At 42.5% G+C, this 23,062-nt stretch overlaps 1 protein-coding gene across 1 annotated transcript; it reads right to left on the reverse strand.

Annotated features, from left to right (window-relative positions):
• Positions 1 to 3,241: 3,241 nt before the first annotated feature.
• hip1r (huntingtin interacting protein 1 related) lies at positions 3,242 to 22,482 on the reverse strand (the record flags this gene model as incomplete). Its single annotated transcript, XM_083793314.1, has 32 exons — positions 22,299 to 22,482; positions 22,033 to 22,096; positions 21,357 to 21,499; positions 20,995 to 21,051; positions 20,782 to 20,862; positions 20,585 to 20,661; positions 20,131 to 20,192; positions 19,351 to 19,491; positions 19,192 to 19,249; positions 18,736 to 18,811; positions 17,516 to 17,644; positions 16,735 to 16,854; positions 15,730 to 15,913; positions 15,558 to 15,646; positions 15,211 to 15,327; positions 15,010 to 15,111; positions 14,178 to 14,372; positions 13,737 to 13,847; positions 13,295 to 13,489; positions 12,373 to 12,520; positions 11,776 to 11,862; positions 11,469 to 11,576; positions 11,216 to 11,352; positions 10,354 to 10,464; positions 9,742 to 9,800; positions 9,182 to 9,212; positions 8,685 to 8,747; positions 7,478 to 7,578; positions 6,450 to 6,555; positions 5,514 to 5,637; positions 4,368 to 4,429; positions 3,242 to 4,066 (listed from the first exon to the last, which is right to left on the reverse strand). Coding segments are annotated over exons 1-32 (4,044 nt in total), but the record flags the coding sequence as incomplete, so codon positions are not given.
• Positions 22,483 to 23,062: the final 580 nt, after the last annotated feature.

A 23,062-nucleotide genomic window follows, 5' to 3' on the forward strand; every position in this document is an offset into this window, starting at 1 on the left:
GAAAAAGTAAAAGTATCAATACTGCAAATCTGCAATATAGAAATACTGTTACAAGTACAAGTCTGGAAGGCAAACTTGCGTAAAAGTGCAAAACTAACAAAAGTAAAGGGGGCACGGTGGCACAGTCAGTGGTAGTGCTGACACCTCACAGCTAGAAGGCCCTGGGTTCAATTCCCGCTGGGCCCATACCCGAGGTGGGGTCCCCTAGGGCTAGGCCCTACTCTAGGGGACCCCACCTCGAGCATGGGCCTAGGGTAGGTACCCTCACAAAAACATGCAGTAATCCTAGGGTGCCATTTTGAAGATCCGTTTTACAATGGGGTAATACATAAATTGCCCTCGCTCTGCGCACAATCGTATTATGAAAGGCATATCGGCCCGTGTTGAACGCACACACATATGGCATACGGCGTTCCTGAATATTTTAGCATTGTGGGAGTGTCCATATGTTAATTATTTTCGCTTTGCGCAATTTGCTATTAAGCCCCTTGACCTAAAAACACTCAGCGCATAACGATTAGACGGGTCTGACCACCTCATAAACGCAAAAAGCACTGTTTGATTTTACACTTGGGCTCTGGGAGGCTGCTGGAGTGTTGCCATGCCATGTTGTTGCTTGTAAATATTGGTAGTTGACTAGTTGTACTAGTTGTGGTTGCTTTTCTTGTTTCTAAAGTGGTTATTTGGGCTTTTCTCCTAATGTTGTTTAAACCAGTGATCCTCACACAGCACATTCCCATGTAAAAAATCCCCAGATGAATGCATTTGCCCAACTAAGGACGCTAATCCAAAAATTAAATTAAAAATTTCCAAGATTACTTTTGAAAATAGCAGATCTATACCAGCTCACAATGCATCACATTCATTCATTAAAACTATGAACTCTGACTGCAGGGGGATATATAATGATCATTATAACAATGTGCAAGAACATATTTAAAAAGAAGAACTTTATATTTGTGGACAATCAAAATATGTTTTTTTATTTTAATGTGGTGTCATTAAAATTAATCTGGATATGGCAGACTCAGTATCTAGAAAATAAAAACATGGCACTTCATTTAAAATAGGTTACAGAGCCCTGTTATATGCGCTTATTTTTATAGACCTATTTACTTGTTTCTATGAGACATGGCAACAGCCTGTCTTTTTTTTGTAAAATGTTGAGATTAGAAACGGCCATAATTCTTTCATTTCTCAACCTTAAAAATAAATAAAAACATCTCCATAATCCTTGGGAAGTTTGCTTTCATATGCTGTATCACAACCGATTCAAGTCTTCTTCAATAAAATGCTACGAGCGAAGACCATATAGTCTACCATCGGGGCCACAGGCACAGCATTAAGCAGCAGCATTCAACTCATTCCTTCATCATGACTTGAATGAAATAACATATAATAAATGTTATTTTACTGGTGTTTTTCAATAGAAACAAATTATTTTGAGGCATAAAGGTGACAGCATGCAGTGCAATAGGAATAATTAACCCAAATGTGACAAAGTCATGTCATGTCTTCTATGGTGCCAGCCTGAAGAAATGTAATACCACGATCCCCAAAGTGCGCATTCCGTATGTGACATCAGCTGACTGGTAAAGAGAATAGTACGGACATGTTGATTGGGTACGTCTCAAACACGCCTTAAACACACCCATGACTAATTCAAGGCCGTTTTGCGCAATCCACGGGATGTCGAAAGCGCTTCTTAACATGCCCAAAATTGCAATATGACATACAACACACCCCCAGCTCATAAAACTTTGCTTAATGGAGCCCCTAGTCTCTAAAACTACCTGGCCAGCCGGGGCGCCTGATGGAGGGGAAAAGAACTGGTCAGAATAATGTGTTCCTTCCACACGCTACGTCCGGCCAGGGAAATTCCCCCGTCAAGAAGCAGCTTGGACTTCTCATGCACATAGGAGGCATGAGATCAGTCCGCTGCCCCCCCAGGTTGGCAGAGGAAGTGTAGCACCCAGGATTACATTAGATAATTGGCACTGGGTGGGTGAAAAAACTGGGTTGCAAAACCATGGGATAAGAATTGAATACATATATATATATATATATATATATATATACTATACTTAAAGTATGCTACCAAAAGAGCTCATTTGCAGAATGTCCCATTTCAAGTTTTCAAATGTATATTAAAATATTTTGAAAATAGCCAAAATGAATTAATTGATGCAGTTAATGTATGTTTTGTAATAATGAAAATCTACAAAGTAACTAAAGTTTTCAAATAAATGTAGTGGAGTAAAAGTACAATATTTGGAACCGAGATGCGAGGAAAAGTAATAGTAATACAATAGTATTGGAAATACTCCAGTAAAGTAAAACTACCTCAAAATGTGACGCAAGTACAGGACTTGAGTAAATGTACTTAGTTACACCGAGCAGGAATCAAATCAGTTGGTGTAAACAAACATCTGACTGAAACTTTAAAATAATATTTAATGTAATTCTTAGAAGACAACACAGTAAATACAGCAAAAATAACATTAACTTTAAAATGCTTTTAAAGTTAGTTTTATAATCTGAAGTCAAAACAATAGCCCAACATGATTACAAAACCTACATTTCTGACTCAAGATACAAATCACAATTATATTGAATGGCTTTTACATTAAATAGTGTGTCTTTAAAGTGTAAACCATCATAACTACAGAATAAATCAAATTAAGGTCACTGCTCTGATTAGTTTCATTTCTCATACATACATAAATACATACATACATACATGTGTGTATTATTATACATATATATAGTATACACATACATACATACATATATATATATCAAAGGAAATGTTCTTCTTAAGCAGCCAGGATTCAGGATTCTCCTGTTCCAGTCTCACCCCGTCTGAACTGCAAGTGAAAGAAAATAATCCAAATATACTGTACACCATCACATGAATTTGTTTTTATGTCTGCATGTAATAATTGTAATTGTACATTGCAGCATTTCCATTTACATCACAGTATCACACTATGTGAATATGTCATTTAGCAGATGAGTGGGCAGCACTTACAGCAATCTTGAGCAGATTCCCAGATTTCGCAAAGATATTGGGCCTCCTCGGGGCCGGCTGCGGTGGCGTCTGGGGCCGAGAGGGGGGCTGAGACGGCGAGAGGTTAGAGGCATGCGAAGAGGACTGCAAGTCATCTTGGTGCTGGATGTAGGGCCGAGTTTGTGAGGTAGACTGAGACGGCGCGTAGGATAGCGACAATGAGTAGGATTGAGACGGTGTGTAGGACTGAGATGTGTAGGCTTGAGATGACGTGTTGGATTGAGGAGAAGGCGTGTTGGATTGAGGTGGTGTGGTGGATTGAGCCATCGTGTAGGTTTGAGAGGGTGTATAGGATTGAGAAGGTATGGTGGATTGAGCCATCGTGTAGGTTTGAGAGGGCGTATAGGATTGAGGTGGTGTGGTGGATTGAGCCATCGTGTAGGTTTGAGAGGGTGTGTAGGATTGAGACGTATAGGATTGAGAAGGTATGGTGGATTGAGCCATCGTGTAGGTTTGAGAGGGCGTGTAGGATTGAGGTGGTGTGGTGGATTGAGCCATCGTGTAGGTTTGAGAGGGCGTGTAGGATTGAGGAGAAGGCGTATAGGATTGAGAAGGTGTGGTGGATTGAGCCATCGTGTAGGTTTGAGAGGGCATGTAGGATTGAGGTGGTGTGGTGGATTGAGACGATGTGTAGGCTTGAGAAGGTATGTTGGATTGAGCCATTGTGTAGGATTGAGGTGGTGTGTGAGACTGGGACTGCAAGTAGACTTGTGCTGGTGTATAAGATTGTAAGAATGGGTTGGCAGCAGGGTTGCTTGGTTTGAGGCTCTCTGTGTTTAGGTAGGGCTGCGTTTGCGAGTAGGCCAGGGGTACTAGGGTGGACGCCAGCACAGAGGGTGGAGGTGGTGGTGGGAAGCTCTCAGGCCCGTCCTTATTCTCCGCCACATCCGTCTCAGGTCCAGTTCCAGAGCCTCCCATCTCATAGTGTCGCTTCCTCAGCTCGCCCAGATGAACACGCGCCTGCTCCAGTTGGGTTTCTAGCTCCAGGACCTTCACCTGAGTAAATGAGGTAAAACAATATGTTCGCAGAAATATGTATACACTGTATATGACTTTTGGATCTCTATCATCGCAGAGGTTCAAGAATCACCAATAACCAGGTCGTTTTGAGGAGGCAATCTGATTGGTTGAAACGGCTTCTAGCCGTTATTTCACCGGCTAATTCAAACAAACAATTCAGCCGTGCTTTTCTCTCAGAGCGCAGCAGACTCGGTCTGCCCTGCGGGCGAGTTCCTACAGTACCAAAGGCGTGCATTAATGACGTTAAAGAACACCCTCTCGTAATTAAATGACATACCTGCGTCTCCATCTCCTCCTTTTTCAGCTTGATTGGTGACAGTCCTGAGAAGTCTATTGGATCTGTGGAGACAGCAGAAGATAAATGAATTATAACACACCGACATCTACATTGACGGCACCACAGTCCCCACACTGGACAGTCACCTTAGGTGACTGAAGAAGTTTGGCACATGGCCCAAGGTCACCATTTAGAGAGCATCATGATCTGTTCAGGGGCAGTGGAACAAGTGTGTGGGGGGGTTGGGAGGCAGTAAAGCCGGGGATTACATTACATCGTGACACAGTCCCGTGCAAATATCGCCAGCTGTCTAAATGTTTACCATTAGTCGTTTTTTGAAGAATTCAGGTGCAAATTACACAGTCAAAACTACACAGTCTGCCTGTGCGCTCTCCTGCTTTCTTTAACACGGACAGTGTTAAAGAAATGACAAACAAAATGTGCTTGCAATGACTTAACGTTATGTTTTCAGATTTCACAGGACAATATTTTACCATCGTGCTTCATTTGTACGTGTGTCATTACTGCCTTCAATAACGTATCTGATGTGTAGCCTTTAGCCTGTTATGGCAATATGGCTACTCAAAGCATGTGTTAGAAAGAACAGTACTGTCAAAGCATAACTACTGGGTTGAACACAAATGACTCACTGAGATGTGAATTCACCGAGACATGGTAGTGCGCAGCCTATTTAATAGGCTTATTGACTGGACGCAGACGTGTCTCTGCTGCTGCAAGGTCACTGTAATAGCTACTTGTGTTTCAGATTGTCCAGGAGGAAGAAAACCAAGCTCCAGAAAAATGTGATGAGCGATTATCACTTGAGTTCTGCTGCCAGTCTGCCCACTCCAGACACAGGCCCTCACAACACTCCTCCACACACCAAAGCACCTGACAATTTGCATATTAGGACCCCCCACATACTTTAAGTAGGCCCCATGCACACAGCCCATTCAATTACCACAAGGTGTGCCATTACCAATGTTCCTATCCTACTTTGCCATTTATATTTCTTTATTATCCGTATCTATATGCTTTTTTCTCTTTTTTTCTGCAATGCAGAGGAATCAAAACCAAAAATGTCAGTCTTGTGTATCAATCATTTGTCAACATAATTACACGTCCCCCTTGGTCTGCCTCTCTCACCTTTGTCAATGAATTTCTGCTGTCCATGCTTGGTGGAGGTGACTACTGTAGCAGCCATGTCATTGACATGACGTGACGCCTGCTGCAATGTATGGAGCTTCCTGTTACCTCGGTCAGACTTTACCTGAAAACACAATAAGACACTTTAAGTACAAACTTTATAGTAGAATGCTTGATGCTGATTTTCAAAGAGCATAAATAGCCCATCTATACAAGCTCACAACGGGTCACATGTTGAATTGTGATGAGCTGTGCCAAAGAAAACGAAAAATTAAAAAACTTTGGTAACACTTTAAAGGTTTGCTCTATAATGGATTATAATCACATTTTTAATGAATAAATAAGTGCTAGTCATAAAGCATTATAAGATCAGTGAAACAGCACATTATAACTAAGTAGTTACAAGTAAGACGCGCAAACGTGGGAAGCGAACGCAGCTCGTAAATGGCAATAACAATTAGAATGACATACTTTAAGGTTTTATTTTTTAAGTTCTCTTTTTTGTGTTTTTTTAAGATTTTATTTTGAAGTCAAGTTTTTTGAAGTTGTGTTTTTAAAGTTTTTTTTAAGTTAAGTTGTTTTTTTAAGTTTTTAAGATTTTATTTTTAAGTTAAGTTTTTTGAAGTTAAGTGTTTTTAAAGTTTTTTTTTAAGTTAAGTTTTTTTAAGTTAAGTTGTGTATGTGTGTGTGTGTGTGTGTGCGTGCGTGCGTTTTGTGTGATACAGCTGTGCCCTCTGGTGGCGGGCGGGTGGTGTAACAGCGGGACAGACAGACACACACACACACAGACAGACATGACCTGCAGGGTCTCATAGTTAGTGCTCATTGCATTCGCAATAAAGTGTCTTATAAAGTTGTTATGCATAATTAAATATAAACATTTATAACCGAGAAAACCACAGGTGAAATTAAATCAATGAATGAACAGGTTTGTACCTTTGAGGCAGCAACTAGCTGGGCAGTGCTAGCAGCAATCTCATGTGAACAGGCAATGAGCTCCTCATATTTACCGTTGTCACCCACAACACGATCTGCTGAATCTCTGACAACACAGATGTAGACAATAAATCACATCATCATCATGACTCTTTTTGCCCATCTGTCTGTTTGTCTGTCTGGAGAAAATCTTGCAAGTAGGCACCAAATACTTTGTGCACACTGCCAGTAGGCAACGGAAGTACCTCCACACTTATATTTCCATATAGGTTTTATAGGATACCCTTTAAAATATTTAATAGTAGTGACTTTCTATAATGGATGGTAGTCAAATTTGGAGTCACTAGACTTCCATCGTTACAGAGTCTGTATCTGTACACTACAGCCGGGTAGGCTGTAGTGTACCGTGTCGGTAACAATGGAAGTTGGAGATCAATGCCCCACCTGGCTATTCAATACCAGTTGTACCTGTGACCGGGCACTGCACTTCCTGTGGTGGTGTGGAACGCGTGTCGAATTTGAAGTCGGTGGGGCGAACGGTTCGAGTTCCGTCCATGATAGACATACACACAGACAGACAATACAGAGACGGTGGTGCATTTATAGTTAGATAATAAACATGTCATAGATGACCAACACCACAGATGACTAGCCACATGAAGACAGAGATCCACATTGGCGCCATGCCTGTATTTTAAACCATTTGTGGTTTATCTTGTCAAATGCTCTACTCATGCTTAATCAAATGTACTGGCCTGACATCAGTGTAATTAACATCAGTATAATTGTTATTTTCCCAGACTGGAATAGCTAAAGTCGAGGTGATGCAGAAAGACAATACATCATTTCAGTCACCGTAGTGACATGGTGGGCTAAATTTAGGCTCTGAAAGAAATTAATAAACTCTTCTAGTCAGTTTGGAAATTGTCTGGCTCTTACGTCTATGAATGCCTGTAATCACCTGATCAACTATTATCATAGAATGCATTGCAAATATGTGGAAGAACAACACCAGACAGCCTACTTACACCATCTGTGTGGCACCCCAGCCCACAGCCTTGGAGGCAGAGAGTAGTCCCTCTGTCCAACATGAATTCTTGGCATAGAATTCTTGGATAGATGCAGCCCCCTATAAAAAATGAAAATACTTTTTTTTAAAGCATCCTGGTATTACGTCTAAACATTAATTATGACTAGTAAGAAGTAAGAACCACCTGAGCTGTAGCTACATCTATGGGAGTGCTCTGGAAATGTGTGTGGGGATAGACCTCTGCAGCAGAGTGCAGAGGTCTTGCCCCCTGATGAAAACAACAACTCAAGGTGGAACATGACAGATTTCCCTTCCGGTTGTTAAATTACCATTTGAGAGCCGTGTGTAGTGTACAGTAGACAAAGTACGATTCACAATGCACTGACAATGATATAACAAAATACATACATAAATGGATGCACCTGGGACGTATCCTCAGTGATGTATCCCAAGGTCATCAGGGTTTCGGGTCTCGCAACATCATACGATACCCCTCACTCAGGTGACCCAGCCGGGAGTGATCAAGTCCCGACTTACGTCCCAGTAGCTACCCTCGATAAGTCCCATTAGGGAAAAACCAGGGCCACACAATCCGTTCCTCCTGAACTACTCTGCCGGGACTGGGAGGTACCATTCTGGCACATGGAAGGATTAGGCTCTGTGGGTTGACACCTGTCCGGGCCCCTCCTACGTCTCACCAGGTCCACTCCTGCTCTCACCAGGTCAGGCCCTGTGCGTTGCACCAGACTCCCAGCACCAGGCACTTTATTCAGGAATGGTGGATTCTCAAGCCCCAACGGTTCCGCAGGCTCCACCTTGCCCTTGGTGGTGCCGCAGGCTCCGCTTGAGGCTTGCATGGCCCTCCTAAAGGCCTCACCGTGGGTTTGTTGGGCTTCTTCCTCACGGAAGACACAGGCTGGGGCACTAACCCATACTGCTCCCGGGTGCCGTCTAATTTCCGGCTGCCACCCGTCTCTCCGGTGGTCACCAGACTATTCCTGGTTGTCACTTAGTCTATTCCTATGAGTCACTATAAATAGAAGAACTATAACAAAATACATACATAAATGGATGCACCTGGGACGTATCCTCAGTGATGTATCCCAAGGTCATCAGGGTTTCGGGTCTCGCAACATCATACCCCTCACCCCTGACAATCTCTCCTCCAAATGATTTCCACATCACATCACGTAATACAGACTCACCCTGCCTCCTTCAACGATATCTTTCTGCAGGTCGGCAGAAGCAGTCACCAGCATGTGAACAGCCTGCAGAGGAGACAAAGGATGTTTTTTTTCCCCCTTTTTGTCCAGAAATACATTAGTTGACATAGCGTATTTGAAATGTAACTGGGGGCCTTCCATTTTTATTCTGGCGCTGTATAAGCCGGCGTGCAGCCTTAAATCCTCGGGCAAGGCTCTGTTGATTGTTCCCATTACTCGCCTTGTCACCATGGTTGACAAGGCTTTCTCGGCCCGGGTACCAAGACTCCGGAATGCTATGCCCGAGGCGTTAAGACTAGCTAGCTCAGTGTCTTCTTTTAAACCACAGCTGAAAACACACCTTTATACCAAGGCAGTGTCTTTTTAAATTTTTGTACTTTATTTCATTAACTGTTGTTGTTGTTTCATCTTGTGCACTGTATTTTATTCTGCAATTGTAAAGCACTTTGTAAATTGGTTTGAAAACTGCTTCGTCTTACCTTCATCAAGTCAGAGCAGGTTCCAAGAATACTGTTCAGAGAAACCAAAAACCCCAAGACAGCAGGTCAGAGATGGAAAGAGCAGATGCAAGACAGTATAATAATATAAGATATTATCGTCGTTGTCCGGCAGAAACCAGCTAACTAACTTTTTAAAAGTATTAAAAAGTGCTCCTGACAAAACCAGTTAACTCCACCCCCTCTCATGCAAGCATCTGATATATAAAGTCACAATATCAACTTTGATGAGGCAGTATTGCTTTGTTTCAAAAATAAAGGTTTTCTTCATTTCCTGATAAATGAACATTTTTTAGTTGGTTTCTGCCCGACAGCAGAGATACATTGTAGTCAAAACTCCTGTTCTGCCAAGGACAGGATTGGACGACTTTAATTAATGATCACAGATCGCCTAGAACGAGATTGGATGAGATAAGGTTTTATATTGTTTGGGGTTTTTTTCAGCGTATGTGACGTCATCGGTTATATTCTAGGGCTAAAACCTTGGCGGCCTGAGCCCCTACTAGATGGTGCTGTTGGGCAGTCAAAGTTATGTGACTCACCCCTGGTTGACCTCCAACTTCACACCAGAGGTCTCTCTTTTGGCCTGGTTCATTATCGCCTGGCAAAGACAAAAAAAACAAGACAGGGTTGAGGCTGTGGTTCCCATGTGGTTCTCAGACATCATGTGGCCCAATCTCAATGTCCCCCCCTAAAGCCTGGGTCACACATCTGCAGTTATGTCATAGCCCAGGGGTTGTCAACATGAGTCGCCGAATTATTTTGGGGGGGCCAAAAGCATAGTCGTAGCCAATGCACCTGAAGTGTAGTACTTTTGACGTGCTTTGAGAGTGTTTGCTCACTGGAAGAATACTACAAACAAAATGGCCACCAAGTAGGGTCAACGCACTAGTTACATTGGTTCGACAGGTTAAGGTTCATCAATGTTGAACACGGTTCAGCACCTACAACGTGCCTCAACGGGACATTCCACCCCCTTTCTGCCATATAATGGGTAAAGTAAATGGGGAAGCTGACACATCTGACGGTGAAATGCATAAAGGCCTCTCTCACAGCCTGCATGCACTTGACAATTGGACAGTGGGACAGCCTAAGCTCTCATTGACAGGTGAACACACAAAGGCTGGACATTAGGATTGGTTGTGTGTCCTTACATCCATGCGCAGCACTGCCTCCTCAATTGCAGTAGACGTAGCAAGCATCTCTTTATCCACCATGTCTGCCAGCTCTTCTTTACGGACATCCTGTCCTTTTGGCCGCAATTCCTAGAACATGAAAACAAATTAATTAATTTAGAATACACACAATATTTGTTCCAGAACATGAACCATAACGTTCGAACAATGACAAGGTGGCTAGTCTAGTGGCTTATTATCACTTAAGTGGTCAATGTAATTTAATATTTGTCATCTGCCCAAATGTAATACTAGCCTAAATTCTCCATGTTAGAAAAAGCTAAAATGAAAAAGTGTGAACACATTTCTAGCCCTGGATATACAGTATAAATTACCGTAAAAGAGCCGACTTTAAACCCTACAGGATATAAGTCAGGGTCCTCCAGGGGTCTACACCTGGCCTCATTTTATTTATCTACACCAAATGTATTCACGGAATAATAATAGACGATCTACATAAGCTCACATTCTGTGACATGTTGTGAGCTTATAGATCGCTTACTTTTGCTAAATGTTTACATCCATATTACACTATAGATGTAATCATCTATGCAGCAACAGAAAAATAGTATTAGCAAAGTTAGATTCACATAATTCAGTGGTTCTCAAACGTTTTGGGCCGTGCACCCAGTTACAACATACGGTATGCTTATTGCTTATCATATATGTGACATATTCATATCAACATATGCACATATCATGGCATATATGCAGCATATGTTTTCCATATATTGGCATATATGTTCATGTATTAAAAATATTAGCATAGGACCACCATTAGCCTTTTCATGTCACGCACCCCCTAGAAGGTGCTCACACACCACAAGTGTCTTTCCCTAACCTGTCCCAAGGTGCACAGACGCTGGACATTGTAGCGTATGGCAGCGGAATCTGCTCTCGGCAAAGTGGCTTGATGCTTCAGGTCCTTCAGGAACTGCAGACAGTTGTTGGCACAGTCTCTGCAACCATCTGTCAAACCTAGTTCAAACATGACAGGATTTCATCACATTGAGCTCAACCATTTTCAAATAGGGCTTAAGTGGTTAATCTCTGTATATCATGCATCTGAAAGTGTGTGTCTCGCTCTCTCTTACGGTCAGCCTGGTCAGTAGGAGCAGAGTGTGAGGTTGCTGCTCCGTTAACAATAGTGTCAGCAGCGAGGTGAGAGAACTGAGTCACTGCTCTCAGCAAACCACTGGCATCTGGAGGGGGGGGGGGGGGGGGGGGAAGAGAGAGAGAGAGAGAGAGCGAGCGAGAGCGAGAGACAGAGACAGAGAGAGAGAATGGCAAAACCTCTGAAAACACCTCACACAAAACACACCTGTTGTCTAGCGTCTACTGCATTTACACAAACACAGAATGGCATGCAAAAATCTGACAACAACAAACATGTTTACTCACCATTCCGGTTTCCCAGGTAGCCCATTTGACTGTGTTGCATTTTGTCAATGGAGCCCAGGGTGATCTCAGCTCGGTTGATGAGGTAGTCTGCAGGACAGAGTTGAGAATAGGGTTGCAAGTGCAACAGTAAAATGAATCAATTAAATAATTTAAAATATAATAAAATTATTGTTTTTAAAAAAATTGTTAAATAGCAGATCTGAAAGTAGTTGTAGATCAGCAAAGTATTAAATAAATAGGGCTTATGCTGCATTCACATGGAATCAAGCAAGCGGTAGACGGTCATTTTAGTGGACGGGAGCAGGACGGTAAACGGAACAGGACGGCACGGCAGCCAGAACCGGCGACGGTAACGGCAGACGGCATCAATGTTAAAATATTTAATCTTGTTACCGTTCCGTGCCATCAAGCTGATTTTGGCGTTTGAGGTCTACCGCTTGCCTGATTCCATGTGAATGCAGCATTAAGTAAGTGGTTAATCAGACATTTTATTGCTGCATGCTTCAAGACTAAATTTAATCATTCGAATAATCATGAAGAAAACAATACAGTAGTTGCAGCCTTCTTTAAAAAGTGAGCGAGCAGGATGTACAGTACCAGGGGAGCTGGTGCAGCGGACATGTATGGGGTCATCGATCTTGGCCACAGCGTCCAGTATGATCCCCTCGGCCTCCACCACAGCACACTGGAGCAGACAGAACTGTTCTTCCTGCATCTTCTGGATCAGCTCGCCTTCACGACACACCTGTGATGATAAACTAATGCTCACAGCTGCAATCATCTGTAACCTGTATATCGTCTGTCAGGGAGAAATCTCTTATCTCCATATTATAACTTTGTTTTTTTTGTAAAATGAATGCCCTACTTAGTCATACTACACAGTGCCACAAAGAAGCAAGTATAGCCGAACTACAAGCTCAAACACATGATGCAATTTTTTATTTGAATTCTGCGAAGTAACAGTTTTGGACAAATAAGGTTTCCACCCGACCTCGACAATATCGTACCCGGGATTCAAACCTGGGCCTACTGCATGAGAGACCACATTTCAAGGCAGAATCCCTCCTTGTCCAGAGGAGATATTGTGCTTATGAACTTCAAGCAGTACCACTGGGCAACAACCAGTAGGTGTCCTACCAGACACCAGGCTCTAGTCTAAATGTTTCAATGGAAGAGACCTCCTCCAACCACTGTACATGTACTAGTTATTTTGTATTGACATAGTGAAAAGAGGAGTTAACAGGCAATTATGGGCACTAGATTTGCCCGTAAACCTCAAGTTTAGAAGGCATATACAGGTGTGATGGTACAATTCGGAAGTTTACCGGAGTTTGTTGGAAAGTTTTTACGGGAGTTTCCTGTAATATACACATCCGTATTCACGCTTTCTACGCAGTGTAATGTAATACGTTCCTGATTGCAGCCATATTTGGCACACAACAATGTTGATATAAATCAGGTACATCAGTGAGGCATCTGAAGATGTGAAAATGTAGTTTCAGACACGCATACTACACACCTGTTGCTGAAGTTGGGCCTGTAGGCTTCCCAGTTCTTGGTGGCTCCTCTGCCTCTCCTGGTCCAAGGTGCTCATCTGGAGCTGTGTCTGCTGCCTCAGGGAGTTGAGCTCAGCCTCCTGCTCCCTCACAGAGCGCACCAGGGAATCCTTCTCGGCCTGCAGGACTGATACGGTGCTGCTCAGCTGAGAGCCGCTCTGAAGGACACGAGATATCAAACGTAAATCATCAGGGAATGAACGTTTCAAGTGGCTCTCTCTCTAGCCCGGGTGATTCTCAAACATTTTCATTTCCGGTTCCACTTGTACACTCAGTACAGTACAGTCATTTATCCAGGAGGAACCCCCTGAACTCCCTTCTCACATGGAGAACCAACAGGAAATGGACCAGCTATTATGTTGTCGTTACTCATACCATACTTGAGATGGGGAAATTGGGAATCACCATTTCTCTGCTTTGCAGAGCACTGTTTGCATGGTTCAACTCCATTCGTCTCTGATCCAGTTCTCTTCTCAAGCGTTCCATCTCCACATTCTGCTCTGCATTGATAGCAAGCTGTAAAGCACACATGATACAAATGAGTCCATTGAATCGACTGTCCGTAGACTGAACCAAAACTGAAATATATGGCCACATCGTGCACATTTAGGCCTTGTTCACACTGTCTGGGACCACAAATCAGATTTTGGCCTTTCCAGACTGGAATCATCAAGTTTGAACAGCGAAAAAAGCAAAAATCTGCTATTTTAGCAAATAAAACCAACTGCATAAAACCAATCCGACTCCGATCTGGATAGGAAATCAGATTTGGGCTGCCAGTCTGAACAAGACCTTATTTTGTGCACCAGTGTTTGGATCCTCTTCGGACCATCAGTCTATATATACCTGCTGCTGAAGCTGAGCCCTCAAGGCCTCCAGCTCTCTGTTTTGCCGGTCTCTGTCCATGTCCATGGAGCCCTGCTGGTGTTGGGTTTGCTGTCTCAGGGAACAAAGCTCTGCATCCCTCTCTCTGGCCGTGCGCAGCAGCACGTCCCTCTCTGCCTGCATTCCCGCAACAGTATTACTTAACTGGGATCCCTCCTGAATGACGTGGAAGACAAATACAGGAAGAGAAATTAGTTTGCAACATTTGTGCAACACTTACATGATCATGTCAATTGAAAACGGTCAAAGAGCTCTTTTGAGCGAATAACAGTCCAAGTACATCATTTATTCTGACCCCTGCCTGAATAGCCATACAAAAATAAAATATGTTTTTCAGTATATCCAATATTGAATGATGAAAAATATGCCATGCCAGTAATAAAGAAGAATGTGATGCATCATAGAATAAAATCATTGCCTGGTGAATCATAACCGAATTGAATCGTGAGGGAAGTGTCAATGCACACCTCTATTAATTTAAGCCTAAATTAAGCAAATGCAACAGGTTATATTGGATTAAATAAGATTGTAATGTGTTCCATTCTTCACTGCATGAGTCAGAGGCAGCGGTGGAAAACGGTTTGTAGAGCGGTCTTGATATCGGAAGGTCGCTAGTTCGTATCCCCGGACCGGCACGTTAAAATTACCACCCTTGAGCAAGGGAGTGCCCTTGAGCAAGGCATTGAACCCCTACCATGAAATGTTCTATGAGCAGGGCCTGGCTGTAAACAAGTTATTGAGCTTAGTCCAGTTACCCTGGGTAAACATGGTAACTTTGCTTTGCTTTGCTTACCATATCTTTATTTCCCAGAGCATTGTGCATGTGAGCCAACTCCGCTCTCTGTTCCATCAACTCTGTGTTCATCCGCTCGATCTCTTGCTGCTGCTGATCCGTCTGATCAGGGGTAATTCATGGGAGAATATTGAACACAGCAAGGATAATTTGAGGATGTTCTGCATTAATTTAAGAAATAATGAATTAATGAGTCCCCACCTTGATTCGGTTCTGCTGTTTGAGGAGGTCCAACTCACTGGCCAGGTGCTCTTTGGCTCTGAGGAGCTCGCCTTGGCTTTGTTCCGTGGTGTTCAGAAACTTCACCGTGTCTGCATTCTGCACGCATGCACACAATTGATTCACCACAAATTAGAAAAGGAGTTAAGAAATCAAGTTAAGAGTGATCATCCGATAATACAAAGATCACAAGCACAACGTAGAAGCTCTTTGTTCTGTGAATGTGTCCCTGGGAAAGTCACTAAAAAGCTAATTCATTGTTAGCTGTTCAGTAGAGGAACAAAACAAATAAACAAGTTAAATCACTAAAGAAAAAAGAGCAACTGTACCTTTTTCATTAGTTCAGCATGACCAGTAACCAACTCTGCGTGTCTCTCTTTGAGTTGACAAAAGCGAAGTTCTGCCGCCTGAGCTCTACCTGAGTTGAGAAGACAAAATTGTCAGCGAATGCTGCGATTCTTAAACATCTGTACCGTTGCAGCTGTCTCTGCTTGTACTCACCATCTGCCTCCTTATATCCAATCTGAGCCCCTGCAGCAGCAACAGACACAGAGCGCAGCGCGGACACTTCCATCCGCAGGTGTTCGTTGTCCACCAAGGCCATCTGCTTGTGGGTGCACTGGGCATCCAACTCTGCCTCTAAACGGTTGACTTGAGATTTTAACTCAGTCACACACCTCTGGGCCTGACAAAAAAAAAAGCATGAGAGAACAACATTTACTGCAACGTACTGTATGGCTCTTTTCAACTACAAAGGGAGAACCTTCTATAACTTTGAACTTTTCAGAAACCATGAAGTTCTGGGATTTTTTGTTTTAAGTTTCCAATATAGGAAGGTGGCACACCATTCTTTTGGTAAAGGATTACTTTATTGAAAAAAACGATGTTTCGATCTTAATGGATCTTGAGAATGAGGCTTTCAGAGACTAAGAAGTGTATGTCATCAAAGCGATCCTGTTGCCATCTTTTAGTGCAGGTTTAAGTACAGTTAGTCTTCTGAATGCTGGCCAACCGGCACAAGTTTGCATTCTTTCCTATCATCATACCCCTCACTGGGTCATTTGAATGTTCATAAGTAACAGGTCAAAATCAAAGTGCATTGGGTGCATCTGAAAGCGTGCACAAATTTGGAGTCATGTATCAGAGGTGACGGACGTCACAGGACTCGCCACATGACTCCGGGATCCACATTGGAGCCTTGCATGTGGATCTAATGACATTTCTTCTGGGACATGGCTGTGGATGACCGAGTGGATCATTGTTGTGGAAATTTTCCTACAAAAATAATTGTGAGCACACACTTGCACACAAACAGACTTGCATGGCAAGGTAGTGCAGGCACACCCGAGTGCCCAGGTGCAGGACAAACTACAATTCATCTTCAAGATATTGTGCTCAACGATCGACAGGATCTGTGGAAATCGAAACGCTCAGCACAATAAAAAACAGCGGAGCTTCTTCAACCAGTGTGAGGACTTCATTTTTAATTTATACAGACAGACTTACCTCACTCTTGAGGTGGTGCAGTTCAGGTTTGAGGACCTCCAACTCCCTCCTCAGACTTTCAGTCTCTGTCTCCTTCTGCTCCATCCCATCTTGATCTCCCATTTGGCTGAGCATGTAGTACTGCGACAACACCACAATGTTTTTTCAAAACCCAGGCCCACACAAAGAAATTGAAACATTGACAGATGATTCATCCATTGACTTAAAGAACAACAGATGAAAATCTTGACAAAATACTCCAGCAGAACCCATCGCATTGTGTGTCTCAAACTCTCAACAGCTCGCTCTCAACGTTTTACACAGAGTTTTCCCAGCGTCCTCACAATAGAATGATAGGATTCAGGCGAAATGTGGCAAAGTTGCCCCTAATGCTTAAAGATCAAAATAGGTGATGACACATTGTGAGCTTGTACCTATTTTGGGGTAAAAAGTATGCTCTAAGTAGCCAACGAAAACACATGGATAATGGTGGTCATCATCTTACAGCTTACACTAAACAAAAGAGTTTTGCCAGACCGCTTAAAAAAAAAAAAGATAAATCATAATGTAAAGAGGATTTGGTGCAGATGGGAAAAAGGAGGGGACCAGGATTAGACATGTAATGTTTCACTTGACTCACGATACGATTTGAATCACACTACTAGGTTCACAATACAAAATTTCACAATTTTTGAAAAGAAAGAATCTAGAACGAAACCAGTTCTAGTTCTATGGATGGAAAAGGGGCCTCAGTGAGGTACAGCAAATGGGGTTTATGTTGTTAGGCGTCACTGTGCAGTACCTGTGGCGTTTCTCTGTACTCGGGTTGCTGTTCCAGCTCCTCGTCATCATGCTGCTCCTCGTTGGGCACTACGATCACTGGCTTCCTGTATTCTGCAAGAGCCGCTGCACGGAGGAAGTTCGGAATAGCCTTCAGGAATTGGACAGAGACAATACAGGCATGATGAATGTACACACACACAGGGGAGGTTAATAGGGGATTCACACCGAGACGGACTGAATCCGTTTCATTGGAACCGTTTCCGAATACTGTTGCCTGGTCCCCGATGGCCATGATTCACATTGCCCGAGATTCAACAGCGCACCCGGGTACACTTGCATAACACACTTTAATCCTCCTGATGACGGTGTGCTTGATGGCTGGCGCGCACGGACACTGACCATCAACTGTGCGACATTGTCTCAAATAAATCCAGACACACTGAATTGCATTGCCTCTTTGGCTTTTTGCCGTTATACTACTTCACTGTCAGCCTGCCTGCTATTCACTGTGTCAGTCAGTTCTGTGCTCCAGTGTATTAGTTTGCTATGGATTCTACTTTAGCATTATTATTATTTTGTTTTACTTTGGAAAGCCCAAGAGCCACGTGTAGTCCGCAGAATAAGATCAGCGCGGTGCTGCGCGTATAAGCAGATTCAACAGGAGAAGGGCGGCGTTGAGAAATGCGCTGGTGTTACGCATCGTGCAGAGGCTGTGTTTTTTTTTTTTGTTGACGCTTGGCTCGTCGACTGCATGCATTCACATTGGAACGATCCGTATCTGAATACACTTCAACGGTCCAGAGACCCTCCCCCCATGCGGTCCCGGGGACGGTTGGGCGATCCGCTCCCGGGAACGGTACGCATCATTCACACTACCAAAACATCTGCCAAGTGGTCCCGAGTGCGCACCCGGGACCATAGTGTGAATCCCCTATAATATGCATGCAAAGTGTCTATAGCTATACTGTGATCAACTCGCAGTTTTATCTGTATGATTGATAATAGGATATGGTTTTGATCTCTGGGACCCAGTCCAAGCTAAATTGGGCTGAGCGAAATATGGTTCCATTTGCACACGCTCTTAATTACAGAACCATAAGGGTCAATTTGGTTCCAATCATTTAGCTGGGGATGGCCTGGAACCTCCCTGAAGGACCCCTGGGGGTCCCTGGACCCCACATTGAGAGCCAGAGGTCTATCAGAAGCACTACAAACAGTGATAGAAAGAACATGACTTACATCTGGTAGATCAGGGATCGCGATGCGACTTTTGAAGTACTCTATTTCGCTGGCTCTGTTGAAGAACTGTGTGAGACTGAGAAAGAAAGAACAGGTCATGGTCATGGACAGTTCTGTGGAAGATTAGCCCCATCCGTTATCTGAACCATCGCTAGGGCCGGGGCAATACAGCAATACAATAACTTTTGCCGTGATGACGATTAGTGAACGATAACGAAAATAGCATATTTACAAGCTCAAAGCTCACAATGTAACACATTTGTGACAAGTTGTAAAGCAGTGTACAGGCAGTGTACAGACGGCTTCCGCTTTTTTTTTAAGTGGACATTCTGCACAAGCCATCAGACAAATCTAATTAAGTTGTTTGCGCTACGTGACCAAGTCCCAAGCTACTGCAAGCGGGATCACAGATGGGTCTAGAGGAAGATATGAAAGTGTTTTTGACAAATGATGTACCTGTTAAAAAGATCACGGAACCGCTCTCGATGTCCAAGCAGGGCATCATGTGAAACACCTACAGCACACAGTACAAAGCAGGGTTTGATTATGGAGTATTGCGCGTGTGTGTGTGTGTGTGTGTGTGTGTGTGTGTGTGTGTGTTTTTCTAGTACTTACGGCTGTGAAGTTTGAACAACAATAGGACAGAAAAGTGATAGAGAAAGCTGCAGTCCAGTATGAGCGGTATTAGTGGTGCTAGTCGACACTGCCCAGCTGGAGTTGTAGACTTTGCCCCATTCGCATCCATCTGACGCAGAACTGTCAGCGTGAACCAAAAACACAAACAAAAACAAACCAGGGGCATTTTGAGACAATCACGGTTCATACCAAAGACTGTACAAATGGGACCCAATGCCTGCCTGCTTGGAACTCAACATCAATGGGTTGGATTGGGGGGTAAAATCAACTAATCTAATGATTCCCGAGCACAGCAGGGCTGCACCTCACCGCTCCAAGAGATGGGTCAAATGCAGAGAACAAATTTCACTGCGGTAACGTGTGACAAATCGTACGATTTTGACTTTGAAACAGACAGAACATAGTAAACAGACTAATAATAAGTCTCGAATGACTTATAAGACTCATAATGAACAGAAATATGTGAACACTAATAAATAGTGTTTCCAGAAAATAATAGATGACCAAGCATCAATTAAATATTAACAGACTAACATTATTTATCTTGGTCACAAGCAACAATCCAGAGATAATTAAAAACAATAAAAAAAATTATTAAATACAATTGTGAAAATCTACAAGTTCAAAACACATTTACTAATTTGTGCAATGAACACTCTTGTATGATGAAGGGAATGAATTTATGAAAAAATATGGAGATACAAGGCGAAGCCTGACAGCAATGATATACTGTACTAATAATATCCTAATATGGCAAACCTGTTTCAGACATTTTCAGCCCAGCGTCCAGGTAATCCATCAGTTCCCCTGTCATGTCCAACCTGCAGTATGAGTTGACACAATCTCAATATATGAATGACATCAGGTGCAGTGCAGTAATATCACTGTATAATCAATTTTAAACATGAATCTATCGCAGTTTTGAACCATGAATCTATCATGGAGTTACAATGGGTTTGCATAGGAAGGATAAAATTAATATCAAATATCTAAATACTGAATCGATCAACTTAAAAACTGTCCGGGGTGCTCCCAAAAGCCTGGGTAGACGATAAAATTACCCAAAAATGTTTTGAAAGTGAAATATCCCTTTAAAGAGTTTGAAAGTGAGAAACAATGAGTGATGTATACTAGGTTGCGTGTGGTGTCCGCAACACGTTAGCTTGTAGGTCTGCGGGACACAGCACACAATCATGAATCAGGCTTAACTTACACTTTGTTTACATCACTTCCCGATTCCTTGTCAAGCGTCTCGTCACTGGCTTCTAAATTACCTGGGATTGTCTTGTACTGTGTGAGAGGGAGATGATCAACTCATCAAATGACATGCATTTGCTTAAGACTTCCATGTATTGTTCCAATGTCATGTTTTTGGGGAAACTAGCCTAACTAGAGAGTAGATAATGTTACCTTCACATGAAACCCAATTTTAAGGCAGAGGAATTTCGCAGACAAGGCAACAATATGTCCATATCGATCGTGCAAGTTTCCCTAGAAGAAGAACGAACATTGTAGTTCAATCACATTATGATCTGACACAAATAAAAATAGAACTAAATAGTGCATTTTCCATGTTTACGAATGATGCAGAGTCACTGCAGCAGTTCATAACCTAATACTCACCCAGAGAATGCCCATATCTTTGACATTGCGACAGTATTTGTTAGAGTCTCTCACAGCCTGTAGATTAAATCAGTTTGGTTGATATGAGTGACAGTACAAGGAAAAACAGGAACTGTTAACAACATGGTCGTGAATGATGACATTTTTGTAGAATCGGGTCCGTCAGGTCTTAATGGTTTAAGAAATTTGCCTGGGGACCTCCTGGCTGGAACCCCCCACTGCGGTGGCTAGAACCTGATGGTTATTACATTGGGGTGTCAGTCTATCCGCAGCACCGGGCTTGTAGCAGAACTATCACTTACATTGTGGTGTCCGTCTCTCAGCAGCTTGTGCACCAGGCATGTAGCAGAACTATCACTTACATTGGGGTGTCCGTCTCTCAGCAGCTTGTGCACCATGTAGCAGAACTTCCAGCTGATCAGGGCATTGCTGGACAGAGGCAGGTTGAGTGTGTACGACCAGAAGGTGGCGGCACCTTTCTCCTTGTGCGTCCCCATGAGGATGTCTTCACAGTTGTCAAGGAAACTCAGTCAAAAAATATTAGGAAAATGCATACACCAAACAAAAACAGCATGCACAATGTTATTATGTGCCAACAGCACCACCTGACCCTTTTTCCATTTAAGAAGATGTGTTAGGGATTCTTATGTTTCTGTAGTAGGCCCCGTTACTAGGTAAATGTAATTAATTGATACATAAAGGAACGTGCATTAAGGATTCAGATAGGCCTACTTATTATATTGTATGAAATATTATATCTGCCTGGAAAAGTTTATTTTATATAATTGTATATAAAAAATAAACAAGTAGGCCTAGGCCTAAAATAAACAACACTGGACAGTCTGCCAAACAAATTTGAAACTTTTTCATCCAAGACACCCCTGAATTACTTTGTTACTTTATAGAACCTTTACCTTATAGCCTACATTTATATCATGTTACAAAATCAAATCATTTCAATTGCCAGCAACTCACATTCCAGGGCTAAGCCCTAAAAAAGAAAGAAAGGGAGAAAAAAAAAACAATGCAAAAGGATACGGCGAACATATCTTTCTTTTGCTGGCTTTTCATTTGATGTGAGGGTTTTGGTGATGCTGTTAAGCTAAAGGGGGGAAAGAGATACGATAGTTTTACTTTTAATTGCAACAACAGACACTTGAGTTAAAAAGCTTTACAAAAATGAAGACGTTGCTCATAGTTTGTGTGTGTTACATTACATCAGTTGTGTTGCATTACCATTCAAATAACACCTGCCAAATTGCCTCATTGTTTTAAATAAAATATGGCAGTGTGAGACTGCTTACCTGTTGTTTGCCAAACTGTTCTTTCTCTGCAGCCAAAGCCTTTTCAGTCTTATTTTCAGTTTTATTCTTCGTTTTGCTCATGGTGAAAATCCAAATCAATCGTAAACTCTCGAGGAATAAAAATAGAATGCAGGCATTGAGTGTATCCAAGCTTTGTCACCTATCTGCCTGAGTTCTGTCTCAGTTTCTGTCATGCTGTGGCCACACCCACAGTCCATTCAGATTCAGATACCTCCACACCTGTTTCCACTCCCTCGTCAATCCTGCCAATCCAGGATAGTCAAGTGACTAGGCAGTAGTGGTGTCTGTGGAACGTGGAAGAAGCACTTGAGTTTTAGAAAATAATTACTCTGTAAAAGTCTGGTATTCAGAATTTACTTTTCAAAATTCAAAGACAAATGTTGACATCAATTTTGACACCCACTTAAAGTATTTCACTGCATTATGCAGTGCAGAATTCCCCATTTCAAACATCTTTTGAAAATAACTGATCTACTGTACTAGCTCACAGGTTGTGAGCTTTTAGATGGGGTATTTATTTCATATATTAACTGTAATTAAAAGTATTGTACATTTTAAATACTCCAGTAAAGTAAAGATTACCTCACTACTACTCACTGCTACTTGAGTAGGTTATAGTAGCCTACTTGAGTACAACTACAAGTACTTACCTACTTTCCACCACAGTGGTGATAGGAGACATCATCTATGATGGCATAACCTAGCCATTGAATTTTCCTGGTTTTAACCCATTTAGGCTTGAG

Source organism: Protomyctophum parallelum, assembly GCF_964188405.1.
Source record: "Protomyctophum parallelum genome assembly, chromosome: 21".
Taxonomy (NCBI): Eukaryota; Metazoa; Chordata; class Actinopteri; order Myctophiformes; family Myctophidae; genus Protomyctophum; species Protomyctophum parallelum.